Source organism: Thermobia domestica, chromosome 1, assembly GCF_964235325.1.
Source record: "Thermobia domestica chromosome 1, izTheDome1.hap1.1, whole genome shotgun sequence".
NCBI lineage: Eukaryota > Metazoa > Arthropoda > Insecta > Zygentoma > Lepismatidae > Thermobia > Thermobia domestica.
Window position 1 is genome coordinate 334,449,710 of NC_137454.1, and position 12,993 is coordinate 334,462,702.

The following is a 12,993-nucleotide window of genomic DNA, read 5'->3' on the forward strand; positions in this document are numbered from 1 at the left end:
CAAACATCAACATATGAACTTAAATTTAAATAGAACATGAATGAAACACCAAGTATCAATTATTTACGTTTTCTTCCGTGAAAACTTTACAAAGTACAGTCATGTTTGCTTGGAATAGATTGTGACCAATTTTGCAGCAATCAACATGGGTCCGTTTGAGCTTTTTTTTTTTTTTTTTTTTAAAGCACAACGTATATAGTCAATCTGTAATTATCTCATATATCTATACTAACTATAATGGAAGATCTGTATTGATCACTGTATGCAGATTCCTAGATCCTTTGGATGGGTCAGAAAAAATTACGATTGTCACTATCTTTTTTTCTCTTAGTGAACTCCATCAAAATGGCCAATTTTGAATTTATTCGCGAAATTTGGTGTATGTACCCGGCATCAGGCCCGCAACTAGAGGGGGGCTTGGGGGGACCAGGCCCCCATAAACTTTTCGTGGCCCCTCCAGGCCTCAATGCAAAAAACACAATTTAGATATTTGTGAGAGAATTTTTGATGACTTGGCCCCCCTAACATATTCATATCACCCCAAACCTCTGTGGCTGGTTTCAGGCCTAACCCGGCAATTTGACAAAATTGCACAAGAACCGTAGTCAGGTGCATGTTAGGTAAAATTGTAAGCCAGCCGAGTCACTTCAAAGCGTAATTTGGATATTGGTTAATTTGATTAGTGATTTCCTATAACTCTCCACCTTAGGAAAAGAAGAGGGAGAACTGATTTCTTCAGAACCCTGAAAATTACCCATCAGCAACTTTCTCAAGTTGAAGAAGTATAAACTGATAGTTTGCTAGCCATTTTACACAACTACCATGGTTTTTAAATAAATGAGGTAAAATTTCTGGTAATGAAATGAATGACAATTATCAAAGCAAATGGAGCTCTATTTCTCGAGGCATATTTTTATTAAAATCAGAGAAACTTAACATATTCGTGGACAACTAATTAGAAATATCTTTCAAATAATGTTATCACACGATCAATATAGACATTTAAAGTTAAGTAGGGTGGGCGACGTGTTATTAAATTTTAACACGTTTCTGTTTGTCTCCCCTGAAAACAATATTAATGTTTTCTAGAAATTTCCAGAAATGTTAATTCAATTTGAAATAAGCAGGCGGTAATGTTAAAGTAACATATCCTGTATATAAAAACAGGTCCGTAAGCTAAAGAACATGTCATATGAATAATACAAATGATGTACAATGGGGTAAATGAGCACATTAGAAAAGTAAAATATGATTTTTCTTTTAATGTACAAAATATATGTCATATGTTCGCATAGTCACATAATAGTTTCTAGTTATAGTATCTTCAAATACACAGTTTCGTCTTCAATATTCAGTTCTAACTTTGACAAAAATCAAGACTATGAGTGAGTCTCTGAAGTTCATCTAATCGGGCGCACGCTATTTGAGCATTCATCAAAGACGAAACTTTTACTGTTCCTCAAGTTCCAGATTATCACAGACGAATTCACACAGGAAGTGGAAAACTTTTAGTGGTGGGTCATAGGTGACGAGATTTGGTTGGAACATAGAGAACTTTCCGTCCATTCTCTATTCACATGAGAATCAAATATTTCCACCAAAAAGCAATTGCTGCTTTCTATGTGCTACTAGCGGACTTCGTAAAGAGAGAGAGAGAGAGAGTTTCTTAGTTTGTCCCTGCTTTTAGCTTCTCATATGTGTTTTGATGTACAAAGAACTTATAATTATATCGGAGGGAAATTCAGATTCTTTCTTTCTTCTTTCTTTTAATTCTACGATATCGATAAACAAGACTATCTCTTATGTACAAATATATTTTTTTTTTTTTTTAAAACTAAACTTCTGGCGCAACAGCCCCTTTGGAAGCCAGAACCTACTAGCCACCTTCTGCCATTTATACCTTTGGGGTAATGTATAGTCAGCACATCAGTTCTCCTTCCCGTAAATACTGGCTTTCTAGACCGGAATCTGTTATTTCTTTTAAATAGGGATGCGCCTGAGATGAGTCGAGTCGACATTTAAAACTATCTCGACTCGTCTCGAGAAAATGACGTCTCGACTCGTCTCGAATTTCGAAATGAGACAAAATATATGAGGTAAAATATTTATTTAAAAAAAAATAAATAAAAATGTAGAAAATTTGCAACATTCTTATTTGAAACATATGCAGCATATCTGACAAATTAGACAAGTTTGTCTCAACTCGTCTTGAATTCCACAAAGTGTATTTTGACTCGAATCTCGTCTCGTTTTCGGGTCGAGTCGAGACGACATTCGAGACATGTCTCGACTCGTGCGCATCCGTACTTTTTAAATATATCCCCAACTGTCCTCATGACGCTGGATGGACACTCGCAATGCCGACGAAGTATGAAAGGTCACCCACCTTTCCTCTGACCAGATCCAGCACTACTTGACTTCATTGATCTCATGAGAAGCGGTACTTTAGTGGAGCTAAGGCTTGTTTATGTACAAATTGTCATCAAAATAACAGAAACATTTCAACAAGAGACAGTTATCTCATTAGTACGGCACTGCATCATCCCGTCGTGGAATATAGGTACACAACTCATGAATCGTTTCCAGAAGAATAGTAGACCATTCTTTAAGCAATGTGTCAGCAATGATGAATAAGAAAACCCCAGCCGGACTCGCTCCTCTAAAACTGACCACAGACATTCAATAATGTTTAAGTCGGAGGTTATATAGGTCATCGAAAGTGTTATCGTTCACCCTGATATTCCTCAAACCACGCTTGAACAGAACGATTGTTTGTATTGGTGCATTATCATCCTGAATGACTATTATTGTTAGGGAATAACATCTGTACAACAAGATGAACCTGGTCATCTAAAATGGTCACATAATCGCTGATAGTAATGTGTACTTTGACAGTAATAGCAGAACCAACGAACATTGATGCCCATTACACCATACACGGGTGCTATGTTTAATGGTATAAAGTAGAGTGTCCGAAGCATACACCTCTTTGAACGTCAATCATACATAAATCCGATCTGTTATTGAAAACAGGAAGAAAGATAATTCGTCGGACCAAGTTACTCTCTTTCAATCATCAATAGTCCCATGTTTTGTTTTCGGCATTATTTTTAAATAATTTGGTTTCCCAAGAAAACCAAAACTTCTTTATATATTTACCTCGTTTGCCTGTGTGTCCGCCCGCCTGGAAGACAAAATAATGTATGTTTGTATGTCCGTCCCTCCGGAAGACAAAATCATGTCTGTCTCTGTATCGTCCATCCGAGAGACCACAAACCTCAAGAACTATTTGATGGAACACAATCAATGTTGACTAGGACGTAGAAGGTAAAAAGATTAAAAACCGAGTTTGTTCATGGGGGTGATATTCAAACTAGAACTGATAAAAGTCAACTATTTCCGGATTTTGCGTTGATCACGATAGACCAAAAACGATAATAGATAGCGAGAAGTGGTTCCTTGAAATTGATTAGCCGTCCTTAGAATATATTTTATCTTCATTCCTAACTCTCAACTAAAACCAGAAGTGACACAAATCCACTACAACTTCCGGTTTCAGTATTGATCTGCATAGAGCGAAAGCAAGAAGCTGTTCTTTTGAAATCAATTTAGCGTCCTAATAATATACATCATGTTCTCTCTCTCTCTCTCTACCTTCTATTCAAACCGGAAGTGACAAAAATCAACCACTTCCTGTTTTAATGTTGATCATCTTAGAGTAAAAACGATACTAGATAGCGAGAAGCGCTTTCCTGCAATAAATTAAGCGTTTTAAGAATAGATTTCATCTTCACTCTAATCTCTCCAGTAAGACCAAAAATGGTAGAAATCTACTACCGCTTTTGGTTTCAATATTAATTGAGAAAAGAGCATGCCTTACAAATCAAACTTTTTCACGTAGTATACACGTGATGTTGATACTAATTTTTGTACGTGCGGTCTCTGGTTCGATCCTTGGCCAAGTAAGTTTGTGATGGATAATATCGTGTCCTTGGGGTTTCTTGGGGTACTCCCGTTTCCCTCCACATTCTCATTCCACCAATTCTTCCATCATCATTCACATTGCTTTAATTAGCCTAAAGGGCATAATCGTAGGACGTTAAACTGAATTTTTTTTCATTTCATTTGCTACTAATTTTTAATTTAAAAAATCAAACAATGGACGAAAAATAAGAAAAACTGGTGGAGAACGTATTGAAGACCCTTAAGAACAAAGTGATGCATTATGATTTGACCATCCCTACTGTATACGTTCGTATATTGTGTAGATCATGTATTATATAGCTAGAGAAATAGACCGGGGACAAATACGAAGCTTCTCACGTCATAAGTATAAAAAATTTGACCTATTCATAAGCACTAGAGCAAACGAAAGTAAGAAAATTGACTTTGTTTTACTGATCAGACTGGTAATCTTTGGCTCTCAATTCGGCAAAAATTTACGTCATAAGATATATGACTAGCTCTGTAGCATTGGATGCAGAAATTATTGCCGATTCCTACAGGAACGAGTAAGAAATACTAATAGGAAGCGTATGATAATAAGTCATACTCCCCCTCTCCCCCAGATTTGATCAAAATTTATGTCACAATATATACGGACCAAACCAACGCTGAAATATTGCATTGTGTCTGTAGTGATAAAATAAAATGATCAAGTAGGTAAAGAAATTAGAAATCATGCTCAAATAAGACAAGGGTGAAGTTACCTAAATGGGTACGGCCCCAAATTTCATCAAAACTTCCATTACAAGATATATATTTGGTCTAGGAATTAATTCGTGCGGTTGGTACGCACACATTGAAGCTGTAGTACAAACACAAAATACATAAATACCTTAAGAAAAATATTGTCCATCGCTAGCCACAACTTTCGCCCATCTGTCAGGCAATGTACGGATTCCGTGGCGAAAGAAGTCCTCATCCTTGGAAGCGATCCAGTCAGAGACCCATGTTTCGATATCTTCTGAAGAAGTAAACCGCTGTCCAATCAAATCGTTGTTCATGCAATCGAACAAGTAGTAGTCCGAAGGAGCAACGTCTGGTGAATACGGCGGGTGGGGTAAAACTTCCCATCCGACATTTTCTAAATAGGTTATGACCGGTTTTGCGACATGTGGGCGAGCGTTATCATGTTGAACAATAAGTTTATCATGTCTGTTCTCCCATTCTGGTCGTGTTCTGGCCAGAGCTTGCTTCAAACGCATTAATTGTCGTCGATAACGTTCTCCATTCATAGTTTCACCCGGTTGCAGCAGCTCATAGTACACCACACCTTTCATATCCCACCATATGCACAGCATAACCTTTGCACAGTGAATATCTCGTTTTGGTTGTGATGGACCTGGTTCACCTGGTTTCACCCAGGCCTTTTTTCGTTTAGGGTTCTCGTAATGGATCCACTTCTCATCACCCGTAATAATTCGATGCAGAAACCCCTTTCTGCTCTGTCGTTGAAGCAGCAATTCACAAATGGTTTTTCGTCTTTCAACGTCTCTGTCTTTCAATTTATGTGGAACCCAATGTGACATCTTTTGAATCATTCCCATGGCTTTCAAGCGTTTGGAGACTGTTGTTTGATCAACGCCTAATGCTGCTGCAAGTTGTTCCTGCGTTTGACACGAATCCTGCTCGAGCAATGCTGTCAATTCTTCGTCTTGAAATTTTTTTGGCTGTCCAGCTCGCTCTTGGTCTGCCAAGCCGAAATCACCACTTCTAAACCGTGCAAACCACTTCTGACACGTTCGCTCAGCTAGAGCATGGTCACCATACACTTCCACCAAAATACGATGACTTTCAGTCGCACTTTTCTGCATGTTAAAGTAATGCAGCAGGACACCCCGCAAAAACACTTTATCAGGCCAAATTGCGCCATGTTCACTTAACTACAAACTGGTGTTGTTGACGCTTTAATCCACTGCCCTATACTACGAACGATACGCGATGACAGGGGTTTGCAACACATGTGTGGATACACGGAACTGTAGGACGCTCCGTTCGTTGCGCCATCTCTTGTCCACCCGCACGAATTAGTTCCTAGACCAAATATATGACTACCGTTTGTGACATTGAATGCGGAAACTGTTGCTAATCACTACAGTAGCGTGTAAGACAAAATAATCGGAAGCAACTGTTAATAAGGCAGGATCTATCTCTCTCCCGAAATTTGACAAAAATTTATATCACAAGATAAGAGGACCAAATCAACGCTGAACTACTGTATATTTCTGCTGTGATGAAATATGATAAATAAGTCGAAGAAGTAGGAAATTTCAAAATAAGGGGGGAAAGCTTAGTGTTTTTTTCTATTATTATTATTGGTTGTGATTGTGATTTAGTAGTTTCTACTTCAGTAGTGCGTTATATAGAACGGGAGCTACAGTTTACCGTAATATCCGAAACGTTTGATGTAGATGCACCAGAACTGGAAGGGCAGCTTCATCTGATACAAAAAGTTACTTGTTGAATATTACGAATCACGATAAGCAACTCATACTGAAATTTAAAAAGGAGTGCGAGGGAGACGGTACTAGATTCGAAAAGCTGCTAAAGCGAGATAAGATTCATCTTTTGCATCTGACGACGTTAAAATAAAATGTACCGAAACATGAGAGACTATTTAAGAAGTAAAGCTTACGAATGTAGTATCTGGATGGATGTGTTTCTTAGCCATGATGAATAAAGTAGATCTTGCACAAATCCTTGAATTTTCTCTCACTTGAATCCCACTATCATTGGCGCATGCAGATGAATCGATGCATAAACTGACAAGTATCAGTTAGTTCATCTACTGGAAAGGAAAGCAGAACCTGGAACTCCTAGCACAACAGATATCGTAAAATTTTCCTCCATTCACTAACGTAAAACCTTCCAGCAACATATGGTAAACTTTCGACTGCTATACGTATTCGTCTTTGTGCCTTTCACCAGAGGAGAACTGACAATTTTTTACACTTATCGTCGTTCTTCAATCAAAGACCGTGAAAGAGTTTACGAAAGGAACAAACAGAAGATGATACTACAAACTGTTGTGCAATATGAGGAAGTGAACAGATACGTACTCGTATTTTTCTAGAGCTCTAAAGAATGATAAATTTAAAACAGAGCTCATTCGATTTTGGGCAAAAGACTGGAAAAATAAAAACCATCAGAAACTTTTGGATTACAGATATATTGAATTAGAAGTATGCATTGTTTGCAGTAAGGAGACAGTCAAACTTGAGGAACACTTATTTTTCTTACATGAAGAAGCAGACACATAGATTTTCCTTTACCTATATAATTCCTGTAAGCAATCTATGGAAACATAGTTGTGCGTTCATCGGATTCCGACATTAAGGTTATCTTTCTTGGAAATTTGCATACTGTTAGTAATAAAGCAAAAGCGTGGATGAATGTGGAACCTAGGCAAATAAGCGTGGTGTGAATTTATCCTCTATTGCTAAATTTCTTGTATCTTCCATTCGTAATTTACTACCTGGATACTACTAGAAGATACTAACATTTAGCAAGCATTTTCATCTTTAGGGAATTCTTCACCTGTTTGCACGGATCAAACATACTTTGCAAAACTTCGTATGTAGAATATATGGACAAACCAAATGTGGTGACGCTCACAAAGAACGTTGGATATTTTCTGTCGTATTTACACGCCTGGAAACAAATGAAACATTTGAGAACATGACGCACGTTTATTTCCTCCATGTAGATCGGTACTGGAATTTTAAAAATCTCCAGTATAATTACATTATTCCGTATGTGGAAAAATGCGATTAATTTGGATGCAATGCATCCCTTTCTGTCTGAGAGCAATGGATGGATGCATATTGAGACTACATACCAACATATATGATTCAGTGGAAGAAGCTGTTCCGAATCTTTAGATGCAATCAGTGGACTAGACGAAGATAACCAAGAGGAACGTATCCACTGAAACTCTCCTTCGGACGAATCAAACATAGATTAGAGTGACTTGTGTTCCAGGCTGAAACCAACGAAATGTATTATTCTTTCTTTTAGTTCTAGTTTCTTGGTTTCATCCATTTTCATTCATGCTAAATATTAGTGCTTGTGTGGTTTATTATAATTATATGTACATATCTTTTGATGAGGTCCATTGGTTCCGTTCTAAGATCTCTTTTACACAATACACAATATAGTTTTCCATACAGTTTCTAATTCCATTCATGCTCTCTTCCATACTCAAATTTAATTTCTGAGACCAGGCAAAACTGCAAGTGGGTTCTTGTTCATAGATAAATAAATTAAATATGTTAATTTACAGTACTGTACGGCCTATCAGTTTCCGTTCGATAAAAGTCGTATTGAAGAAACCGTATGGTGTGAAAAGGAACAAGTTTACAATGATTTTCCATTCCTTGTGTTCGATCCACGAACAAGAGTCTCATCTTTGTTAAGAATAGCGATGTTTTTGAGATTAAGTACTAACAAGTTATGTCATTCAAAATACGCTTGCCGTACACAATAACTGGTATATGTATCTTATGGTAAAAAATTCTGTGTATTAATTTTCCTTTCAGTATATTGGAATGTTTATTCATATATGAGTAATCTATCTAATATATACTATTGAAAATGACTATGTTTGTGACTTTTTAACTCTTGAACCACCCGACAGATCTCGATCAAATTTCCAACATTGATGAGGTTCGGGCCTGGAATGATTTTTATAATTTCACTTCAGTGTCGAATCCATAGTTTTCGGTGTCGCTGAGAAAAAGAGTGACACTTTCGATGCCGTTTAAATCAAAATTCAGCTCCGCAACTTGGGAAAGGGAAGATATATAAAAATGACCGATATTAGTGTCGAATCCATAATTTTCGGTATCGCTAAGATAAAGAGTGACACTTTCGATGCCGTTTAAATCAAAATTCAGCTCCCATTAGCCTTTATGTCCAAAATGAAACGTATTATCCCTCTGCGAAATACGGCCTATTTGCTAGTATTGTCTATTATCGTAAGTTTCTGCGTCTATTATAATGTAGTAATTTTCCATGCATGAACAATAATCAACGTTTCCCTTTGCTGTGATTGATTATGGATGAGTGTATGAACTACTTACATGTTTAAAAATATTATGTTATATTAAGCATTTCTGGCATACACTATAAAAATGTCCGTTTTAAACATGCTCATTCATTTTTATATATATAAATATATATTCATTTTTTTATTAGAATATATTCTTCATTTATTCTTGTATTCTTGTACGCTAATATCAATTATCAGAATAAATCACTTCCAAATGTGTTCACGAAAACATTTTTTTCTTTATTTTCTTTCACACTGTTACTTAACAGTATTCGGATGAGTAATTCTAGGTAAGTTTGACGCTTATCTTATTTCAGAATATGCCTTATTTCTTTCTCTTATTCATGGCATTTCATCTGTACAGATATGCTCAACATTTTAGCATTGCCTTGATCTATATATATATCTTGTGACGTAAATTTTGGTCAAATTTTGGGGTAGACAGGCCAGGGGCGTCATTTAGGAGGGGCAGAAGGGGGTAATTGCCCTCCCCCCTCCAAGAGTTGGAGGAATATATATACTTTAATAGGTTGTCTATTAATATCCTACTACAAAGGGTGAAAGTCTTATATCGGTGGCGTTCTTTTCCCCCTCAAGCGAAGTCTGAAATGACGTCCCTGAGACAGGCGTGTCTTATCTACAGATTATTTAAATTATTTCCCTTTACTCGTTACCGTAGTGATCAGCAAAAATTTCTGCACCCAATGTCACAAACCTAATCATATAACTTATGACGTAAATTTTCGCTGAATTGGGGGTCATAGGTCACCATGTGATTGGTTAAATCTTCCTGTGTGACCAATAAGACAAAGTTATCATCTTCTTATTTTCGTTTGTCCGCTTGCTGCTGGATAAATGAAAATGTTTATACTTTTAACGTGAGAAGTTTCGTGCTAGCTCGCGTTCTAAGGTTCTGGATCGCAAAATTTTATAAAAGATATTTTCACCTGAAGTAAAATGATTTCGAATAAAAGGCCAAAAACGTACCATATCCATAAAGAATGCAGACACAGTTTCTTGTTTGTTATGTCAAAGGATAAGTACAAGGATTTGTTTGGGCTACGCTTGTATTGCTGTGACAAAGAAAGGCAATTTGGAAAAGCATTACTCCACTTTCTATAAGGACAAATATGCAATTCCGACTTCTCTACTAAAAGTGAATCAAGAAAACTCTAATTGGAGTGTCAATTAAAGGTAGTGCCGGTAGCAATTTCACATACATAGATTGCCAAACATTTTAACAGACTGAGGTAGATCACATCATCTAAAATGTTTGGCCACCTCTGATGTAGTGTATTTGAACCAAATGTTTGAAGTGATATTGGGGCTCAGCTCTTCTTTTTTCTTCATTTCTATATTCAGAGAAGCAACCAACAACTTCATCAAAAGCACCCTTATATACTTGTTTGCAATACATACCATCTGAAAACAACTAAAAACCCTTGGCTTTCAATCCACAAACGGCTGGTAGTCGAAGTGTAGAGGAGAAAGAAGAGAAGAAACAGAAAATTATCGATTGGTTGATTTGGTGCCGAGGCTATATGAGACATGTGTGGACAACAGACTAAAATCTGTTCTTCGTGTGGTGATCGTCAATTGGGTCAGTTACAGAAGCAGCCACCAGGCGGCAGCACCGATGACCAGTGCGTTCTTCTCGCATTCCAGCAACAACTCTCTCTCATTCTCGTGATTCCAGCTCTACAAAGCAGCAGATCCCCAGCAACCGGCACTTGGATAGAGGACCATGTGAACACGAGGCGAGTCCAAAGCAGGCAGAAACCAGAAAGACTGTCTACTATAAGCAATTTTGGACATAATTATTATGTAACTTTTTAATTTATTTATTTGTAACCTGTAACTGAAGTCCTCAGCTCAAAGTTTTCTTTTACAATCTAATTTTAATAGTTTTTGTTCATATAAACTTTTTCTTATCCAAATATTTCTTTATTTTGCCCTAAACGATTATTGCGATTGTGTCTAACAATACCTATTGGCGCAATTACTTATGCCTACTGCTGAGACAAGTGCACCCTCGTATTCATTAGAATACGACAGTCACATATGAAGCTACAGCTTAACGTGGAATCAGTACCACGTGAGCTCCCATCAGAAATTGCACTTGGGCTTTCCGCGACAAAGGTGCGTATGCTAACTACATAGTTACATGGAACTTCACAAAAATATCGTGAATCCTGTCTCGGGTCGTAATATTATTATATAATATTTCGCTAACACTTTACTTTACTTCCAATTATTTAATTTCTCAAACATAATGAAAAAAAAAAATCTTACCATAATATTCTCAAGAACTTTCTTCCTATCTTCAGTTGGTAATTCTTTGCTGATGGCTATACGAGTTTTTGTCTCCATCACCCATTCAATTACGGCATCCAAATGCGCAGAGTATTTCATTAAGGAAGACAACTTGCACTCAATATACTCTCTGTGATCGGACAATCCTGAAGACGCCTATAAAATAAAAAGAAGACATCAGTTACAAATGGGAAATTATTACTCATTTCAAGTAATTAAACATTATTGTTTATTTACATATGTAATTATTAGGTTATACGCAGTGAAGATGATATGGTGCTTATGAAGTATACCACGTGTTAACACACACAAAAACCATGTTGAATAAATAATAGTATTTTTAATTATTAAATGATTCATTTTGGCTATTTCAAGAATACTAAATAGCTAACTACTTGTATGTATAAAGGTAACCAAGCAAGTTCTGTCACCTTTTCACCCACCACCTTCGACTCAGCTAATTCTCTTCATTTTTCTCCACACCCAGACACGAACATTTCAGCTGCCTCCAACTGTTAACAAGTAATTAGGCATTATCTAATTTTACACATAGCTTCCGCTATTCATCCTGTGTTCTTATGCATCTAGCTGTGTTCTGTGAGTATCGTCTCATATTTGGAACCAAGAATATTTCACCTGGAAATTTTAGTTTTGTTTATAGTATATTTAAGACTATATAGTATATAGTATATTCTTCGTAGTATATTCTTCGTTCTTTGAAGGTCTTTCATGTTAGTCTATGCAATAGAACATACTATCGTAGATGCAAGTCACGAGATTTCAGAAAAAAAGGTAAACATTGAAGCGTTCTTAATGTGGCTATACGTTTTAAACATTATGAAAAGCGATGAAACGCGAGTATTATTCAGTTTTATTAGGTCGACTAAAAGACAAAATGTTAAAATCGTTCATGTTGCAATATTCAAAAGCATGCTGTTATTAGGTTTTCTGCATTCGTATAACCTTTTAGTAGCACACTTATGTCCAGAAGTCTATTGAAAGGGATTCACGGTGGCTCAGTGGTAGAGCGTTCACCCCTGGTGCATGGGGTCCTTGGTTCAATTCCAACTCGCGCCAAGTGAGCTTTGTGGTGAGCAAACACCGTGTGCGTAGGTTTTCTCGGGGTTCTCCCGTATCCTCCCACTTTCTTCATTCCACCATTTCACTCATTTATCATCGTCACCGTCACCGTCTTCTTTAGTCTAGCGGGCATAATTGTGAGACGTAAAACTTAAGCTTTCATTGTTTTTTAAGTCTATTAAATTACGTGACAGACTGTGATGGTTAATCTTAACCACTTGTCCAGGCTATTCTATATATTCTATTATTTTATTTTGTATTTCGAGCACCAGCATCAAATATCTGGTCAAAGCAGGAAATGAATGTTGCATTAGTCCTTAAATGGCATAAAAGCACGGCTAAATTACCACCATTTTAGAGATAAATATTTTCAAAAGTATTTTGAAAAATTTTTCCTTACATAAATAAGAAAACTGAGAAAAATAAACAATTGGAAAAAACAACATTCTATAAACAACAAGAAACTTTTGAATTATAACATCGTTGGTCTGTTGATTTAGAGCTTAATGTATCTTTCTGATCACCGAGACTGTATCATAGATTAACTC

The 12,993-nt window shown here is 36.7% G+C and overlaps 1 protein-coding gene across 8 annotated transcripts in view; it reads right to left on the bottom strand.

Annotated features, from left to right (window-relative positions):
* Positions 1-12,993, bottom strand: part of Dys (Dystrophin) — a 1,830,839-nt gene that overhangs the window by 1,226,364 nt on the left and 591,482 nt on the right. For all 8 annotated transcript variants that reach the window (XM_081729421.1, XM_081729456.1, XM_081729463.1 and 5 more), the window contains one exon: positions 11,345-11,521. In XM_081729421.1, the coding sequence (XP_081585547.1) occupies positions 11,345-11,521 (177 nt within the window). The remainder of the gene's footprint in view (positions 1-11,344; positions 11,522-12,993) is intronic.